The 20,138-nt window shown below is 41.1% G+C and overlaps 1 protein-coding gene across 1 annotated transcript in view; it reads left to right on the forward strand.

Annotated features, from left to right (window-relative positions):
* The first annotated feature begins 8,363 nt into the window (after positions 1-8,363).
* Positions 8,364-20,138, forward strand: part of LOC115606411 — a 91,812-nt gene continuing 80,037 nt past the window's right edge. The window contains exons 1-8 of the mRNA XM_032919866.1: positions 8,364-8,438; positions 10,771-10,821; positions 12,353-12,513; positions 14,028-14,098; positions 16,163-16,328; positions 17,291-17,422; positions 18,249-18,438; positions 19,150-19,307. Coding sequence (XP_032775757.1) covers positions 8,378-8,438; positions 10,771-10,821; positions 12,353-12,513; positions 14,028-14,098; positions 16,163-16,328; positions 17,291-17,422; positions 18,249-18,438; positions 19,150-19,307 — 990 coding nt within the window. The 5' untranslated portion in view covers positions 8,364-8,377. The remainder of the gene's footprint in view (positions 8,439-10,770; positions 10,822-12,352; positions 12,514-14,027; positions 14,099-16,162; positions 16,329-17,290; positions 17,423-18,248; positions 18,439-19,149; positions 19,308-20,138) is intronic.

A 20,138-nucleotide genomic window follows, 5' to 3' on the forward strand; every position in this document is an offset into this window, starting at 1 on the left:
CTGCTTTTGCCAAATGTGCCTTCTATAAATACTTGGTAGAAGTTAACTTTTGAAAAGTCTTTCAACGCTTCACTTTTGAAATCCAGTAGTTTTGTGGATCACAAATATGACTTTTAGACTTTGTGTTAATTAGTTTTTGTAAAGTGCTGTTGCTTGTGGGTCATTTGCAGGTGGCTTAATAGGTTTCTTGTGCATTTGAAAAAGGTTTCTGATCATATGGCGCCCTGTGCCATAGGAATTTCCATCAGTAAGTACTAACTGACAAGAGTGATGGAGATAAAAAGCTGGTAGTTTTGTAGCTTTCTGCTGTGATGATGCAGAATTACCTTGTGGGTTTTTTTGTCTCTGCTGCACCACTGCAGTGCTTTCCATGTTCTTTAGGAGCCTGAGTGATGCTCCACTGAATTTTCTGTTCTGATGACATGGGTAGCAGTTCTAACTTAAGCAGATCACATATGCTGCTGTAAAGCAGTATTCCTACCCCTCTGGATTTCACAGAAAATGTACTTCTTGTCAGTTTATTATCAGAGCAAGACAGGAAGAAGCAATGAAGCATTCAGTGCTTCCAAACTTAATGTTTACTTACGTGGTGGGGAGGATTTTTAGTTCTTTCAGTACTCATGTCAGTCTGGTCTGGATAATCCTGCTGTATGTTCATTTGGTAAGTCTTTAAATTGCTATTCCCTTAGCTCCCCTCTTCTCTACAAAGTGATGGCTAGCAAGTCTGAGGTTGTGACACCAGAACGCAGAAGGAATACTGACCAAAAAGATACTTATGTGGGGTTTTCTTCTATGGGCACAGTCCACTTCATCTCTTTAAATTCCTTATATAGATTGAGAATAAGACACATAATGCTGGCAGCTATTCCATCTAATTAAATATTCTGCAAAACTTTCTGCTGCCCTTTCTATACTTAAATTTCCTTAAATACAAAGTTCTTTTGTGTATGGAATTACCTACAGAATGTGCCAAAGTAACTTGCTATGTTAAACTTATTTTAGACAAATGCAGGATATAACTTGCTTTGTGTGAAAGTGCTTTGTGTTTAAGTTGAAGTTACTCTTTGGTTTTTAAACCTGACTATATTGAAAACCTTTGTCTTTCATATCTAGTGCTTGTAATCAGAAAATTGTAACGTTAGGAATGTTTCCAAACACAAAAATGGCTGAAATGTTAATTTTAAGTCAAGAAATGTGATTACAGGGTGAAATTTTTCAGTCTCACTGGGGCCAGGTCTCTGATAACTGGTGGTCTTTGGCCTGCAGACCAACTGTTTACACACAGAGCCACACCGAAAAAGCTGTTTTCCTGCAATCTGGGCCCTTTCCCCCCCCCCCCCCCCCCCCCCCCGTTAAAACTTCTTTGGGTAAAACTTTTTTGCTTACAATACAATTAAACACACACACATAGACATGGATAAACTTCTACATACCAGTAACTGGTAGGGAGAAAATAATCTGAAATATCATTATATTCAGTCTGAAAGAATCCCTATTAATCATGGGAGATATGCCCTACTTTTTTGAATGTCTGAAGCACTTTTTTCCTTGAGGTGCAGAAAATACAGAAAGGCAGGATTGATTACCTTGAACAACTTTGTTCTAATGCATTGATATTTTTATTAAGCAACACTTTGTTAATAAGCAAGTTGTGGTGAACAAATAGTTTTTCCCCTGTTGATTGATAGAAAATGAAGTGGCATGCTGGCTTAATGTGCTCATGTTATGTCTACAAATAAGGAAGGAACATGGGCCATCTGAAATCCTCCGGCCTCACATGACAAACTTGGGTGGAGCCTTCCCCTACCCCACCTTCATTCACTTTCCACGATGGCATTGCTTTCTGTTACACTTTAACAGTGTTATTTCCATTAGACTTCTATTTTTAATTGACATAACTTGCACATGGTTCAAGCTTAGTTCATTCTGGTGAGGCCTGAGCCAGAAGGAAAGAAAATGTGTGTTGTCATGCAAAGAGGATCCAAAATACAAGCTGTTAAAAGAACTAAGAAGCAGCTGACAGCCTTACACAAGGGAGCTATTAAGCAAGAACTGGGTGGTCTAAAAATTCTGCTACTTATTATGGTGGTTGTGAAAGCACTGCTGGCAGTCTAACCACAGGTTCTTCTTTTGAGGAAATAAGTTGTGATTTGTGTACTCAAACCCAGTTAATTATTCTTCATAACTGAGCAGCAAAAGGTGAATAATGGGGTATACACTGTCATCCTGGGAATAAAAACTAAAGTGGGAGTACAGTGACAAAGGTGTGAAGTGTTTATGGTTGATGTGAATTGTATCTTAGAGCAAATTGACCTTTTTGTCCCTTTTTTATTTGTAAAGATCCTGCAACATGATACAAATTCATTATGTTTAGGATGACTTGTACTGTATTTTTGGGAGGGGAACACCCTCGTGGATCTCATTCCAGTATAGAAATAAATTCAAGTGTCTTACTATGTTTTCAAACCAGGACCCCAAAAGGTGTGTGGTGAAACTTCCTGACTTCAAAGGAAGTGCTTCTTATTACTACTTATCTGATTTTTGTTATTAATATTTTTACCTTTGGGGTTTTGAGTATCTGAAAATCTAGCATCTGTTTGCCCAGGTGCCTGTGTGGTTTGGAGATGCTAAAAATAGTTGTTCCCAAATCTAGAATAAACCGAGTGAGTAGCAGACTTTTTGAAAGCGCATTTGTGGTTGGCTGTTTTATTTTCATGTACCATCTCAGGCATTTGTTACAAAGAAGGGGGGAGAAGGCAGCTTCACTGAACCCTAGAGGCTTACTGAATTAAAGGGGTGTGTGACAGACACTGCTTTAAACCCATGTTGCAGTCGAATTTGAAAGTTGGGCTTTCACAAAAGCGTTGGTGGGGAGGAAGACCTTAAGTCGTTTCCTCTTCTTGCTCCACAAGGTCTCTGAAGCCCATTCTCCGGGCCCCACTACCTTGGCTAGTTCCGGAGGGAGGAAGGCAAAGCCCGTGCCTGGGCTGCGAGCTGTACGAAGGCGGGTAGGCTCACGCTGCCTGGGCTGCGAGCTGTACGAAGGCGGGTAGGCTCACGCTGCCCGAGCTGCTCGCTCTCCTCACAGCATGGCGCTGCGGTGATAACCACGTGTCTCGGCGCAGGCCCCGGGCGCGCAGCAGGCCGTGTCCTCACAGTCCCTCAGCCAGAGGTTCGTCCTATTTGGCGCCAGGGGGCGCTCGGGGCCGCCGCGGCCGCTGCCGCCTCAGGCCGGTCCCGGTCCCTCGTCCCGGCTCTCCGCCCTCCCTCCTCCTCCTCATCTCCGTGATACGGCTCTTCCTTGTCCCCGCCGTTCCGCGGGTTTCTCGGCTTCCCCTCTGCTACCGGGGGGCAGCGGCCGGCGCCGGGTGAGGGGTGCGGTCCGGGTCGGTCTGTGGGGGAGGTTGTACCACAGCACTGGGGAAGGCGGTGGGACCCTCCATCACCTTAGGTCCTCGTAGTAGACGGCCTGAACACGCACGTGTCTCAAACTGCTGCTCGGTTTGGGGGTGCTTTTTTTATTCCCCCACCACCAAGGAAATAACGTATTGGGAGCACTGTTCCCGAAGCTCTGCCCTGGGAAGCGTTCCAGCTGTGAGGGTTCCTGCGGCCCGGGCCTCCCTGTCTCCTGTGGCTGCCCTGGCGGCGGCAGCAGCATGTGGTGGGCTTCTCTTGGCCTCGCTGCAGGGTCCAGGGCTTGGAATATCTGTGAAGACATGAGATGGTTGTAAGGACAGGTAGGTGGGAGCAGGTGGGTCTCAACCCCTGCGCCATGCCAGGGCTTGTGCGTAGAGGGGCAAGAATGGAGCCATGCTATGGGCCTTTTCCTCCTGCTTTTGGCTGTTGTGGTTAGATGTGAGTTTTATAACAATATTCATAGAATCATAGACTGGTTTGGGTTGGAAGGGACCTTAAAGCTCATCTGGTTCCAACCCCTGCCATGGGCAGGAACACCTTCTGCTAGAGCAGGTTACTCCAAGCCCCATCCAGCCTGGCCTTGAACAGTGCCAGGGATGGGGCAGCTACAGCTTCTGTGTGCCAGGGCCTCACCACCCTCACAGGGAACAACTTTTTTCCAGGATCTCATCTCGGTGTCCCTTCTGTCAGTTTAAAGCCATTCCCCCTTGTCTATCACTACATGTCCTTGTAAATTGTCCCTCTCCAGATTTCTCCTCAGCCTCTTTTAGACCCTGTAAGCTGCTCTAAGGTCTCCCCAGAGCCTTCTCCAGGCTGAACAAGCCCAGCTCTCTCAGCCTGTCTTCAGAGCAGAGCTGCTCCAGCCCTTGCAGCATCTCCGTGGCCTCCTCTGGACTTGCTCCAGCTGCTTCATGTCCTCTTGTGTTATTGCGCCAGAGCTGCAGTAGAGGGGGAGAATCCCCTTCCTCAACCTGCTGTTCACACTGCTGGGGATGCAGCCCAGCACACTGGTTTCTGGACTGCAAGCGCACACTGCCGGGTCATGGGGAGCTTCTTATCGACCACCAGCCCCCGAGTGCTCCTCAGGGCTGCTCTCAATGCAGTCTCTTCATCTAAAAGAACTTGTGGGGCCTTTACAGAGCAGACTGCCAGTTAAAGTTCAGATTTCCTGGGTAATACAGGTGTCCATGGATGTCCTCACTGTGTTGTGTGCTAGATGGTATTTTTGATTAAGTTTTGATTAAGTTTGCTTTGCAAACTTAAGTACAATATCTATTAAAATGGATGGATGCTTTCCTCGGACTTATTACCAGTGCTGGTCTCCCATGAGTCATTAAACTAATGTGTTTGCAGCACATGTGCCTCATGTTCTTCATGATTTTAAGATCGAGGACAGTGCCATGGTAGATATTTCTCTTGCAGAGGTTCTTTGTCTTAGCAGCCCACTCAAATGAGTGAACTTAGTCAAGTACACAGGACACTAATGTTATGCAGTGTTTTATCTAAAAGATTTGTCTTTAGCATCTATTTAAGAGTCAACCACAAATCAGGCATTTCATTTGTAACTTAGAAGTTTCAATACAAAGGGTCTAAAATGTGTGATATAGTGAAAAAAGCTATTTGAAATATTTTCAACAAAAAAGACCTGGAGTTTTGTTTGTGAATTTCTTTGTTCTTTGGTGTATGAGATTCAAGCAAGCTCAAATTGTGAGTGTGTTCATACGCTTACAATAAAATGCTTTTCTTTCTTTTTGTTAATATAGCTTCTTTCCTAAGAAGTGGTAAGCTGCAAAGCTAAAACGTGAAATTAAAATGCAAATTTGATTATTTCGGAAAGTGTGATTTACAACTGTAAATGAAAAAGCAGAGCAAGATAATTTGAGCAAAACAGAAAATCAGATGCATTGACCAAGGTAACATTGAATTCTGTTTCTTTCTCCAAGCCAAAGCCCAAATCGTCTAGCTTCTCTGTTCCAGCAGCCCTTCCCATCTATAGCATACCTCAGGATTGCAGCCTGAATCCGAGTTTGAATGTGAGCCTGACCTGTGAGTCTCTTCATAAGTTGATATGTAACCCATTCTGAAATTAATGTTTTTATATAGAAATTTTCCATATCTCTTATTTTGCATGAATCTTCTATGTCAATATTCAGTCCGTGGCTCACAGTGTTATTACTGGCTGTTTATCCTCAGTTTGGTATCAGAAAGGGAGAGACTCAGCTATGCTCTGGTCGTGCTGATGTCTGAAGCTGGATTTATCCAGTTCTCAGACACCAGGATCACTAGTGACTTCTGATGGAAACTTCTGAATAGTTGCTGTTCTGTTCTTACAGATATTTGAATTTCTCTTAAATCTGCTCGAGCATGTGTTGTGTTTATACTGCATTTATTTGACCCTTTACATTTAACAAGAGTGCTTGTGCTTAAAATTAAGTATGTATAACTGCATTAATGTCCAGTGTTACAAATGAAAACTGTAGCTCCCTCTTTGAATTTTTTGAGAAAGTTTCTTAATCTTTAAAGAGAACCCTTCTTCAATGACACATCAGCTATTTTTGCATGAAGATGTTGTTAGTCTAGAAATTGTGAGTGAAATGCTGATATCTGTAGCTAAGTATTTGTCTTGAAGCTGTAAAATGTCTCTCACTAAGCACTACGGCACCTTATCAAAAAGCTGATCAGAAGAGACCAGTTTTCTTAGCATGATGCCTTTGTGTAACCTTCTAGAAACATGCTGTTTTGCCACATGGTAAGACATACATGCAGTGCTGTTGGTCTCCACATGTGCAGCAGCTCTGAGGTGTCCCAGAATCTGGTGTGCTGCAGTCTTGCGAACAGGTCTGACATTTTTGTTCCATCTGGTTAGACTCGGCTTTGTTTCAAGGACTTTGGATACAGACTGTCTCTTGGCATAGTTCATACAACCTTTCCTGGCCATCTCTTTCCTAAAGCTCCTTCCTTGTGGAAAAAGAGTTGCCTGTAACCTGCAAGAATTATTCTGGGTGAAAATTAAAAATGTAACTGAAAGAGAATTTTTTTTTTTTTCTGAGAAGCCTGCCCACAGCTCTCTAAGGGAAGTGGGTATTTTAGAGACCAAAAGGTTTCTGAAAGAGTTTCTGGTGTGTGGGTAGGGGAAGAAATTACTAAAACCAGTCTTGTTCCAAGAAAGTGTTTAGATTTGAGCACATACTTATTTTTTGGGGGGTGCTTATGCTTGAAGTTAAGGACCTATTCATGTACTCTGCTGACTCCAGACATTGGTGCCATACATGAGGCTAACATAAACTAAGTGGAAAACAAACTGTAAAGTGTCAGATTTATTAGTAAGAGGGTAGGCCTACAAACGCTCAGCACACAAACACTGCTTGTAGCTTGTTGCTCTTGGGTTATGCAAGAGAGTTATGATAAGGCAGAAAGTCCCTCTAATTCCGATTTTGATATTCCCACTGGCCAGTAGAAGTTTTATGCTTTTAAGTGATTTTGCAATAGTTGTGTGAAATATATTAAAAAATGTTACTATATAAATAGTTAGAAGTCAGACTACTGTGGAGAACAGGCAGTGGTAGCGATTCAAGAGCTGAATGACTGCAGGATAACGTACAGAGCATGTACGACACCCAGATGAGCTGTAATCTGAAGATGAAAAGTTAGAGTTAATACAAGATTGAGTAAAAATATTAAACCCAGCAAGTTGCAAGTTTTCCACAATGTAGTCTTTTGAAGCTGTTTCAGAATTAGAATATTCTGAAAAATCCCTGTGGACAGAAGAGGGCTTTCTCAGTTACTACTTTGGGTTGATCAAAAGAAATCTGAGCTGCTGTATGAAATATGCAAGATGTTTGTTTTTTTAATTCCGTATCAGACCTGAGCTGTCCCCAGGTTTTGCATTTGAGAGATCTGGAATTTTGATAGAGTGGCCCAGCTTTTGTCATGGGATGTTTTATTAGCTGTTTAGACTTGACTTGCTCTTTCTGATCTTCTTTGGCCATTGATCTGTGCAGAGCACATGCAAGAAGTTGCTTTTACAATTTAAGTAAAATTTGTAAGCATTTTGAACTGAGCAAATGTTATCTGATGGAGAAAGTAAGTTCAGGCATGATGCTGTGACAACACAAGCTTCGTGGGGGAGAGTAGTGACTGTGACTGGGATTGTATATATGATTTCTACTTGCGAATCTGGTTTGAACTAAGCAGTAGTTCAGGGTAAACCAGAGAGCCTTACAGTGGGTTAAGACATGGAAGCAGGAGCTGCCCACAGCAGCTTCCTTCAGAAGGTGTTGGTGTGAAAGCGTAACAGAGTTTTGACAGTGCCTCTGTGGCGAGAGTCTTGAGCAAACACAGCCACAGGGTACCAGGGAAGGTGCGTGATGAGAACCTGGTTCTAGAAGAATGAGTCAGTAGGACAGGAGGGAGGTGGTGAATCTCCCTCAAGCAGGAGTGGAACGTCTTTATCACAAGTTCAGTGAACTTGCTTGCTCCCAATGGAAACACCTTGCCTTAAACCCCAAAGCTTTTGCCTTCATCCTGTGTCCTTTTTGATTGATTAATCATAAGGGGACAGTTGCTAGGGTGATTTTTAAAATGTATTGATTTATTTTAAACTTACTGTGTGGGATCATTCTGAGCATTTGCTATACTGTGATGCTGTATGCTTAACTCCTTTTCCTTGCAGTTCAGTGGAATTTCTAGTAGGTGAACTTCTCTCTCTTTTTTTGCAAAAAGGCTAACATGAGGTTGGGCAAATGCTTGTGTGTGTCTATCTCTCCCTCCTACTACACACGCTCACCCTCCCCTTTGCATGCTGCTCTGCCAGAGCCCCTCCTCTGGCTGGAAGAGGGGAGTTGAAATAGTAAGCTCCTGCTTTGTGAAGGAAATTTTCTTTCACTGCCTTGCTCAGAAGTGCCTTTGAGAGGAGAACTGATGTGGTTTTTTTAACTTCTGGACTGAGGAGGTGATTTTGATGGCTATGGGGCTGCATGCCATCATTTTACTCTGTGCTGTGGTGGCAGGAGCTTCAGGCAGTGAGTAGAAGAAACTTTCCTCTGCTAAGATTGATCTCTCTCAATGCAAAATACTTCTGTTAAGGAATGATCTTATTATCAAAACTTTGGAGGTGCTGTAAGTGATGTTACAACTTGTAGGTTTGCAGTAATCCTTGTAGAAGCTTTGTCTTGCTTTTCAGTGTGGTGTAGCAATTCACTGTACTGAGCTCACTGAGTGGTACGGGATAGGTGGGAGGGCACCCTACCTATAAAGGAGTGCAGTTACATAGTGCCTCTTCCTTCGGCATTACTAAGGAAAGCAACAGGAACAGTGAGATTGTGCCAATCAGTTCAGTATCTCACCTGAAAATAACATGTTACTATCATGTCCTAAAACTGTGCTCACTTTGGTACTTGGCAGATGAAGGATTCTGAAAAGTGTGACTAGATCATGAAATGTCCATGATGCGGTCCTTTGTTCCTCTTGTCAACTGAAAAGAGCTAAGTGCATGCTGTTTCTAGAACCAAAATAAATTAGGGAGGAAAATGTAAAATTTTAAAAGAACAAAGCGAAGAGCAGAAACTCTAAATTTGGGCACCTTAACAAAGTTAACAAAGTGCCTGATTTTCCAGAGTGCTCAGCCTGTCACACTGTCTGACTGTGATAAATACACGTAAAAATCCAGAGCATGGCTTTTAGGTATCCACACAGGAACTGAGAGAGCTCTTAAATCTGGTCCTGCAGCTGCATGCTCAACCTCTTGAAAATCTGATGCTACAGAATAGAGATGAATTTTCTAGGTTTGTCTTACCATATTTGTTTGAAGGTTCTTGAATAAGTTGTACTCATTTCTTTGTTAAAAACCATTAATTTAACACTGCCTTTTCCCACTGTTTGAAATAAAAGGGTGAGCTACATAGCTCTTTCCTTTCCTGATCCATAAGATACTTAGGGATGATTTTTTCTCCCCAAGGAGAGTAGTGTATTTCTTTCTCCCCACATGCAGTGTGTTTGGAATTTTAAAGTTAATGCATATGTTCTATCTATAGATAGGTATATTTATAAAAATTAATAGTCAAGTTGTAATTCTCATATGTTACATGACCTGGTCTCTTTATGCTAGAAAGTTTGATACTTTTGCAGATAACTGTAGTGCTACAGCAAATTTGCTTGAAAATACCATGTTATTTTTGTGTATACGTTATAAAGGTAAAATCTGAATTTCTGTACAGAGAATTAATTCTGCAAAGTAAAAAGGAGCATTAGTTGGGAGGAAAACATAAATCTGGGGGTAAGGCATTTTCAAGAAAAATGTAATTCTGCTCTCCAGAAACTTAAATTTTAATTTGGGAATAAAAGTGTATATAAGCTTGAGTGGGTGCTGAAGAAACAAACACTTCCTTATTTTAGTTCCAAAACCAGTGAATTCCCTTCTTTTCTCCTGCCACTAATTTTGAGATTAAAAAAAAAAAGGAGAAGGGAAAATATGGTTCCAATAAATAATACAAATGTGGATTTTTAAATGTTACAGTTTGACAAGAGCATTTTCTTCAGGCATAAAGCATATATAAAACATGCAGAAGCATGGACCAGAACAAAGAGGCTCTTTCAGCTTCTGCCTCCAGTGGAAGATGAAGCTGAGCAACACAGGGATGTTAGTTACTGCTTAACAGGGAGGTTCATTAACATATAGACCAGCATAGAGGTTGGGGGCAGTTGTATTATTGTTGGATTTCTTGTGGGAGTTCTTTTTAAGAAAGATTTATTAATAATGGCAAGTTTAGGACTGAATGGTTCTAGCACTAATTAAATCATGCACTCTATGATTTTTAATAAAGTAGCATTTATTTTACAATTATACATACAAGTGCTGTGTCTTGAAGTGCAGCAGGATCACATATTTGGTACTGGCTGTTCCTCACAGGTCACTGCAGTGCATATGAGCACCTGGGATCTGACTGATCTTGCCATGCGCACGTTGCTATCAGTATCTAGGACTTCAGGTAACTTGCAGAGTTCAGTGCCAGGGCATGGCTTTCAGTGCAGGATCAGGCCTTTTTTTCTTGGATGAAGAACCCCTTTTTTATATTTGCTTGGTAATCTGTGGTATTGTTGCATTTCCATACCTACCTCAATAAATACACTAAGGCATGTCATTCCTTTAGGTATGTGCTCTTCTGGTGTAGATGTGTGGAAAGGGGCGAGAGCAAAGTCTTGTCCCTGTACTCAGTAGCAAAACTCTCATGGACTTTTGATTTTGAGGGCCATGCTTTGGTTTCAGTTATTTCATTGTCATTGAAAAGCAGCAGGTCTGTCGTGAGCTGCACACAAATTTGCAGTGTTTTTCTATTATCTTACTTGTCATTGCAGGATCCTTGGAGGGCTTAAGTGATGGAGCTTCCTGTTTTGTGGAGTGTGCAGGTGAGTAAAACAAGACAATGTTCAGGCCTTGTATGTGATAAGGAAGGAGGGATTTGAAAACTTCCTTTTCTTCATGAGGAATGTTGTGTTCTTAGAAGAATGAGTCAGAAAAATGAGTCTGAGTGATGTCAGACATACTTATGTCTGAGTGATTGGCACTCATGGAAGTAGTGGAGAAGTTCTACTAAGCTTTGGCAGGCCCAGACCTGCTCAAAGTTCACATTCTGTGAGTTCAGAAAACTCATAGGCATTGGAGCTACTAAGCAAGTGCAAACTACTGAACAAGCGCAGGACAAACCCCAGCCATGTATGAGTGTCTTTGTTACTAGTACCCAGTGTTAGCTCCTTTCATACTGAAAGAGGCATGAAGAAAGCCTTCTCCTTCAGTAAGTGGGCACAAAACTTACATTCTGGAAAGGAGGAACGAATGGGAAGACAGGATATTGAACTGACCTCTAAAGGTTTGGTTGAATGTCTTGAAGTGTAGTTTGTGACTTGAGCTTCTCATTTGCATTGCCAGGAGGTACTTGAATGTGCAAAGTGGTTTTCAGTGTAATAGCAACAGGAGCACATGGATGTTCTGCTCCCAAGGAGATCTTGCCCTGGCCTTGTAGCTACATACTCAGTGCAGCTCAGAGACTCTTCATTTATTCAACATTACTTCATCTCTGTGTGGCTTTGTCATTGAAAATGCTTGAGTGTTGCAGTGCTGCTGTGAGGCAGAGAAAAAGCTCTGTATTCTAGGAGCCACAGTGGTCATTTTTCCTAGGTGTTGTCCTCTGCACCTGAGGGAAGGGAGACTGTTTTCTTTGAAATTTTCCATCTTCTGCACTTCAGTGGTCTCACTTAAGATCATACCATAATGTCTTATATTTTAGGGACACTGTGTTAAAATCTCGCACTTATGGCATTGAAGGTATTATGGCTGGTCTTATCCTTTCAAGGCTAATTCTATCACCTGGTCTAAAAGAGAATATCCTTTTATTAGAGGAATACAGAGACATATGAGGGTGTCTGGCGCTGTATTTACTAGGTTACTGGACACTTGCCAGGTCATTACCGATGCCTTCATATGCATACAAATAGTCGTTGTCTTCTCATGCTTTCTCTTGCTCAGCCCAGATCTTTCTGGGCAGGCTTTAAGAACCAAAGCTTTTCAAAACCCTCATAGTTTAGTTCATCTGCCTACATATAGCTCAGAGCATGGGCATGAAAAGCACTGAATGCATCAGCAGATCTTTTTCATCGAAAGGTGTCAAAAGAGCATCATGCCGTAAATGCATTGCATTGCTTTTCTGCCCTTAGAAATTCTTTTCTCATCCCATACAGGAGCTAATTGTAACATTCGTAGTGCTTTCAGAAACCTGATTCTTTCAGTTGTAAGTCCAAGTGGGAAGGGAACGTTCTGAATATTCAACCCCTTGTTTAGCTGATTTCAGTGTCCAAAAGATTTAAAAGTAGAAAAAAAAAAAAGGGGGTGGGGGAGCAGGGGAAGCCTCATAGACTAAAACTCCATTTGTTTATTTCCTAGGACACAGTACATCATACTTCCCCAGAAGGGCTAGATACAGCTACAGATATACAGCAGTCACCAACACATTCCTGCAGGGAAATAATTACAGAAGCAGTGGTATCTCTCTGGAGAGCACAGTGATCATTGAGGTATTGGGGAATTGCCAGCTGGTTTTGAAAGTGAGTATTGTCATAATCGTCTGAGTGATTGGGATGAGCTGACGTGGAGCTGTATCTTTCATTGTAATTACTGCTACGTTACAGACATTTGTTTTTCTTGTAATTAAAAGCCAGTTCAATTCTGGATCTCCTAATTAGAGTTGCAGAATTGCTTTAATGTGACATGGCTTCAAATCAAATATTTGCCAGTTTTAAAGAGCAGATTAAATAAATCATTCTTTACTTTCCTAAGTGGTATGGCAGTTTCACTGTTTTGTCACATGTAGGCAGAACTGGAGATGAAGCTAGGCCCTTTGAAAGGAACTTCGTGTATTTTTTATCACTTTCAGATCTGTGGCAGTAATTTAAAAATAGCAGGCGTTTTTTAAAGAGAATTTGGGAAACTTGTGTGATGTGCTGGATTGGTGCCATTCCCAGCCTGGCGTCAAATCCAGTCTTGTAACACTCCGTTGATCTCGACAGGAGATCCTTCTCAGTGACAAGAACAACAGAGCAGTTTCAGATTACAGGCCTTTCCTGGGGTGAGCCCTGCGGTAGGCCAGTTTGAGAACCATGGTGGTTTAGCAGGGGGAGCATGGAAAATAAACTTCTCCCATCTACTTCAGATTAACAGAGGGGATAATGCATGGGTTCAATGCGGGGGATTGACACGTGTGTACTATACACACATACACATGAGGCCAATGAATAATAGGATAGTTATCCCTCTCCTAACATGGCCATATGGATAAAATTAACTGGTCTGTGGTCCTGTGACTTTATTTGAAAAATGAGAATTTGGGTACTGTCTTCAGATTGAATCACTTTCTTCTGCCTTGCAATATCAGTGGCAGGATTCCTGAACTTCTACCTTGTTATCTTAATTTGAGGCCTAAGATGTGCAAGACAGTATGTAGTTGAATGCTTGTCTTTATAAAAAAAAAAGTAGAAGATATTAAGAAAAAAATGCTAATAGTCACAGTCTGTGCTGTACTTAAAATGGGACAGAGAGTCACCATTTCTAATCTACCATTTGAGAGCAGGGCTTCCTTACACAAACAGCCAAATTGGAAGTACGTTAGGAAATTCCATAATGAACTTAAGTATGCATTTTCTCCTCTGAATTCAGTAAAAGCAAGCTGTGAAATGGCTACAGACTACTGAGGAACTTCAGCAGGTATAGTCTCAAGAGTCCACTGAGGTGGCTAGTCATTTTGCTTCTCAACTGGAGTAGAAAGGACTTATGTTTATCTACTTTACCCCATAGCGGACGATTGCTTCTGGCTTGAAAATGAAAAGGATATAATAGTGCCATACAAAATGTATTTAATAGTGAGTGAAACTTCTTTGTAGAAGAAATTTCTGGAAACCACCTTGGATATGCAACCTGGAGATGTGGCTGTTTCAGTTGTGTTGCTTGCAACACTGAGTGGTTTTTCATAGTCTGTGATGTTCTGTGTAGATATCCTAATGTGACAAAGCCCACCAGTTCCTATTGACAATGGTAATTGTTGCTCTACAATCTTCATTCCTAGGTGCAAGATGTACAAATTAAGAAAAGTCTTGCACCCAGAGAGGAGCTTCTGAAGGAAATGGACCGTCTAAGGTAGAAAAATGTCTAACCTGGTCTACTTCTTGGATTTTTGAAGCTATATGGCTTAGCAGCAGCTGACTGGACATTGTTGACACTGTTTCAAGCTCTGTTTAGTTTTAGTTGGGTTTGGTTGTTTTTTGTTGTTTGTTTTTTTGTTTTTTTTTTTTTGTTGTTGGTTTTTTTTTTTTTTTGGTGGGGTTTTTTTGTAAAAGCAAGGATCAAGGTACAGGCACCATCAGCAAAATGAGAGGCATTTGGTCCAGAAAGGGGGTTTTTAAACTAATTTTGGTCCCTTTTTATGTAAAAGAGATTTGGAGAGTAAGCAATTAAAAATGTTCTGGGTACAAATTATCAGGCCTCTAGCTGGCCAGCAGCACGTATTAATTGCTCTCCAGTTCTGAGTTGCAGTTGTTACCTGTACAGACTGTTGGGTTTTGAAGTACATTTCAGAAGTTCTTGGTTTGGAGGATTCTCATAATGCAAAACATTGTGGGATTTGTTTGTTTGGTTTTTTTTCTTTCAGGATATTTAAACTGCATTTTTCACCTAATGTAATTTTCTTCCTTTTATGTTTCTGGGTTTAGTAGCTCATTCACAACATATGTCAGCGTGTTTCCCTCTGACTTGCAAAGGTATAGACTCTAGTGAAGATGCCTACACAAAAAGATCTCTTCAAACTGTGGAGGTCTGGTATTTTCCCAGAGAGCTGATGCCTCTTGTGTCATCAGAAAAAGAGAATTCTCTTGTCTGATAAAGCTAACCCTTGTAATCTTCCTCTTTGTCCTGTCACTTGGATTCTCAGCATTTAAAGACACTGAGAACTGAGGTAATTGACTCAACTCAAAGGGTCGAAAAGAGCAAGTTTGGAATAAATGCATTGCTTTTTACATTAATCAGGAAGAGCTTTGTGTTCCACAGTGTGGGTAGTGGTATTAGAGTTCAAATCAGAGGAAAGGCACATCTTCTTCTGTGAAGTTCTTTGCAGGATTTTCACAGAGGTAAGAGAAGTTGTGTCTTGTTCTTTGCAGAGAAGCCAATCAGAGGTAGCAAAGAAAGCATCCAGTGAAGCTTGGTTGTTGAAAATGATTATTCAGACGAGTGAACCTGATTAGCATTTGCCTCAGCCTATTGTGAATATACAGTGGTCTAGCTTGTCCTCTAAACGTGCATGTAATTTCCACAAATAGTAGCAAAAGCAACCACAGTTGCCTAGGAGTTCAGAAACTGTTATCCCATGTGCACAGCCTCTTCTCCTGGAAAGACTTTATCCAGGTGTTGATGCATTACATGTTTTTCTCTTACATCATCTCTGTGCACCAGTTGATTAGATGAACAGTTAGTTCCACAGTTAGTGTGCAGATGAACTGTTTCTCGCTGTATGGGAGCTGACCTTTGGGCTACTGTAGAATTCTTCCTTTGGATGGCTTGTTTTTCCCCATTTGGAAGGGAAATATATGATTAAAGTAAGTTATATTAGGAGTTAAAATCAGTGTTTAAAATGATCTCTTGCAAAAGTAGAAAAGACTGTACTCTATCTGGAATAGCAAAAGCAATCAGGGAGTGGATTTACAGCAAATAACTTCGGGATAGAGCTCAAGTACATACACCTAGCAGAGCAGGAAGATATGGGTTGATTGGAAAGCAGTTGTTTTTGTATGTATCACAGCTGAAGAGGAATGATAAAGAGTACATGCAGTTACTTTGCAACTGAGACATACTTACCAATGCTAATTCATAAAATGGAATTTCTCTTGTCTATTAAGCAAGAATTGTTGCCATTAAGTATAATTACTTGTAAGGAGTTGGCTTTAAGTGTTGCAGTTATGTCAAAATGCGCTGATTATCTCGATAGGGTTGGGGTTTTGTTTGTGTTTTTTTTATTTGTGTGGATTTTTAAAGGCTCCTGGGGTCAGGGTGAACTGCTGAAGAATAGAGGCTTGTCATAAAGAATGGAGATACAGAATAAGACAGATCCATTGTGGAGGAACAGCTCTGTTCAGAAAATCTGAGTCTAATGTCATGAACTGACTTGCAGCCACTGTTTGAAGCAAGAAACTAAAAACTGTTTTATTGCAGGGAAATACTAGAACAGCATCCTCTTCGTTTTTCTTTTCATGATGGGAAAGTTATGAAGCTCTGTCCTGTGAGGAGTGAACAGACCTGGGCTCTGAACATAAAGCGAGGCATTCTCAGTGTCCTGCAGATGTCACAAGCATCCACTGGTAGTACAGTTGTTGAAGAGGTAAGACCACTGGTGGAGGTCATGCTCTAGGGTGGTTGTTAGCCTTTGGACACGTTAAGTATATTCCCTTTGCAAATAACTAAAAGTTTTTGCCACTCAGTGACTGGTCAGCAACCAGTGGTGGTCCTCTGATTGCTTTTTGTAGTGAATGTTATGAAATGATCTGTAATTTGCATTCTTGTTGAGGGTTGGAATCCACTACTTCTTTACCTGAGGAAAAGCTGTGTATTGCAGAGTTCTCTCAGGAGCAGTAATATCAGGGCTTTACCTGTTTTCTGGAGAAGATACAATATTCATTGTTCATGATGATTCATCGTGATTTTTTTCATTAATTTCAGGAGGTTTTAAGATCAGGCTTCTTAGAGCTCTTCGCATTTTTTGCATACTTATGCTCAAATTCTGCTGTGTTACACTGAAATAATACTCCAGAGTACCCCACTGCTGCCCCTGTGTTGACATGAGTGCAGCTGCGATACCTCAATGCCTGCACTACTTCTGTTATGAAGAGCAGTCTCTAGATTAACTTTCAGTGTGATGTGCACCCGCTCGTTCTCATGCTATGGCTACATGTCAGTGCTTAAATGAATGTTACACAGTCGGGTTTGGGACACCCATATGTAGTTACTTTTTTTCTGGGAAGAATTCTTCTGAATTAATGCTTCCCTGCAAACCCACAAAATCTTAAATGAAAAAAGCTCATGTCTATAAATTATCTGATTCAAGATAACACAGTAAAGTTAAATAAATCAATAAACCCTGACTATTATAAAGTCTGACCAAGATCTTTAAAATGATTTGCCTTTCCATGGCTTTTGTGGCAGAGCCAGTGTCCTGCAAGAGAGACTTTAGATCTCTGTTGTATTGTTATTACAACAAAGCAATTATTAAAATCAATTGTAATAGGCCATAATTCCTGCTTGTATGTGTGCGTGTGTGATTCAACACTATACATTTGTTACTAGGTGGATGTTCTGGGAATATGCCCAACCAAGTATCAGTGGAAAGGTTCTGTTCTTGTCAAGACAAGAGACTTAAACCTCTGCTCTCATCGGTATTCTGGCTTTACTGCTGTGCAGTCCGTGGTTCTTCCTCATGTAAGTGTTGGGGAATGACACTGATTCTTCCACAGGGTCTTTTAATTCCTCTGAAGAGTCAAAATGTAAATGAAAACATTTATTGAATAGTCATTTATGCTCAGATTATATTTGTGTGTGCCCAAAGTGAATTCTTAGCAAAGAAATGAGGAATATTATTGTCCCTTTAATGCCTGTTATTCATAGAATTTGGTTTTTAATGCAAATTTGCATTGTAGTTGATGAATGTCATAGTAGAAATGCAAGAAGTTGTTAGGTGCCTGGATTAAACTCTGTCATTACAGTATGTTACACTTACAGTGGTAAACTGAAAGTGGAACGTGAAAGAGAAATAGAGAGATGTAGATAGGAAAAATACATTATGCAAAGAAAGTTGTTGTTTGCAGAAAACTTTGGAAAAGATAGAAGCTTTTCTAAAAGCCAGACTTGCAGCTTTCCACTGTTCACAGCAAATACAGTCAATGTTTGTATCTTGCGTTGCTTTTATTGGGTGAATATTACTAGTTTGTTGCATTGTACTAGCTAGTCACAATTTACCAGCCTTTTGCTTTTCTCAGCTCTGCCAACTAAAAAGATCTGCTTAAGACTAATGCTTTGTGAACTGAACTGGGACCATTTGATGCTGGAAGTTAGTAGCAGTTACATTTCAGTGATGGAGAAATTAGACTGAAAATAGTGTATTAACCTCCACAGAGTGGGTGCTGTCAAAGTTCTAGGCAAGAGACTGTATGACAGAACTGGAATCCTCTGTGAAATTAGGAGAGAAAGAATCGGGCAGGCTGACATAGGTCATCAAGACTTTGTCTGAAGTATCTGTTCTTCACAGTCTGAGCAGAAGATCCTGTCCTCCAAACTGGAGTGTGTTCAGAGCATTAAGGATGAAGTCCTGGCAGAGGCCAAATGTTCTGAGTCCAACCTGCTTACACTGTTCTCTCAGAAGGGCAGTGGGGCAAAGACAGAGACACAGTCTTCCCTGAAACTCTTTCAAGTGGAAACAGATACGCTGTACAGAAAAGGTAATATGATGTTTCTGCTAAAATAAAGTAAATTTATTTCCTGGAAATATCATGGGAGAGTGATTTTACTGAAGTCAGTGGATGCTTCCCTGATGAAAAATGTTAAAATTGAGCTCTGGATGTTGAGAAACATTTTGAGGTTTGTGGGGTTGGTTTGGTTGGTTCTGTTGGGTTGGGTTTTGTGGTGGTGGTGGTTTTTTTTTTGTCTGCTTCTAAATAGTGGTTTCTTAGAAGGAAAATCCAAGTTTCCAGGACACTTCTTCATTATAGTTATGTCTGCATAAGATGACAAGATTCTTCCTCAGGAAGAGGTTAAGCTGAGCCATTTATTTTCCTTGGCACCTAGATCTCCTGTTGATTTTCTGGGAGGCTGAAGTGTGGGAGGGAGCAAGAGATGAGATAAAACTGGTAAGGGTGATGAATATGAAGTAACATGTCTGTTTGAAGAGGCATGTTGATGTAAAGTGGGACTTTTTTCAGGCATCTCTGTCTTGTTTTTCTGATTCTTTCTTTCAGGTCACACTTGTCCTTGGGCCTTTCTTCTGTTCTTAAATTCATCCTGACTGCAGGCATTCATATTCATCCCTTGGCTTTACTGAGACCAGAGAGAGTCTTACATGTAGAAATAAAGGCTCAGAGAGAAACTTTCTCCTAGCATTAACCCTAATGCTAGGGTTAACCCTAGCATTTAGGGTTAACCTTAATAGCCAGGAACCACCATTTTTCATTATGTCTTTCCAGTGGACTCTGAGGATCTGTATGTCACCAACATGCTCTATGAAAGAGAAGAAACCGAGAGGGAGGTCACTGGAGGGGAAGTGACTGAACTAGTGTGGAAGCTTTGCTTAGCACATAGTGCAAGTTTTGAGGTAAGCTTTTACACACAACCTCCATTTCCTTGTCAGGCCCTTTGTGGTCTGAGGGTTCTCCTACAGAGGTAAGAGGTGACTAGGAGGGCAGCAAGCTCTAAATACTGAAGCCTTCCATTGTTTGGGGCATTTTTTGATGTGGTATTGAAGAAAGATAAAATGCTTTGACGTGTCAATTTCCTATATGAAAATAAACCGAAGAGTGAAAATGTCATATGGCCCAGGAATACTGGGCAAAAGCAATTTTGAACTGTATTCTAAATTAACCTGAAAGAAAATGTTCCTAATTTTTGTTTTGCTGTGGAAAATCAAACAAAAAAAGTGTCTCGTGGCTTATCACTGGTGGTTTTGATGCTTAATTGTAAAAACCCTTTTCTACAGCTTTAGTGTGGGATATTACCCTTGGTAGTGCTGTCGTTTCCATTTTTATTTGAGTTCTGCAGTCCTGCTGTTGCCTCATCCCCTCCCCTTTGCACATGGAACCCTTGCCTCTGGATCTGGGCTGGTTGGTTCCATGTGTTGCTGATGAGTTCTGGAAATAACCACTGTGTTTTTTGGGGATGCTGCTTGCGTCCAGAGGTAATCTCATCTAAACCATTTTCATGGGTGAGTGCTACTAAGATAGGGTGGAATATTCTGGTCATGTGGAACTGACCAGTGGCTTAACTTTTTACTATGATGACCATAATTCTAGATGAGGGTCTGCCTGTCTCCTTAGCTCATTCAGGTCTTGTAATTTATGTTGATAACTGACAGCAGCTGGATCAGTTAGAATTTATCACTACCTTTGCGATGAACATCCCTGTCTCCTGTGAAATTTGGAGATTATCA

This window comes from Strigops habroptila, chromosome 4 (assembly GCF_004027225.2).
Source record: "Strigops habroptila isolate Jane chromosome 4, bStrHab1.2.pri, whole genome shotgun sequence".
Taxonomy (NCBI): domain Eukaryota; kingdom Metazoa; phylum Chordata; class Aves; order Psittaciformes; family Psittacidae; genus Strigops; species Strigops habroptila.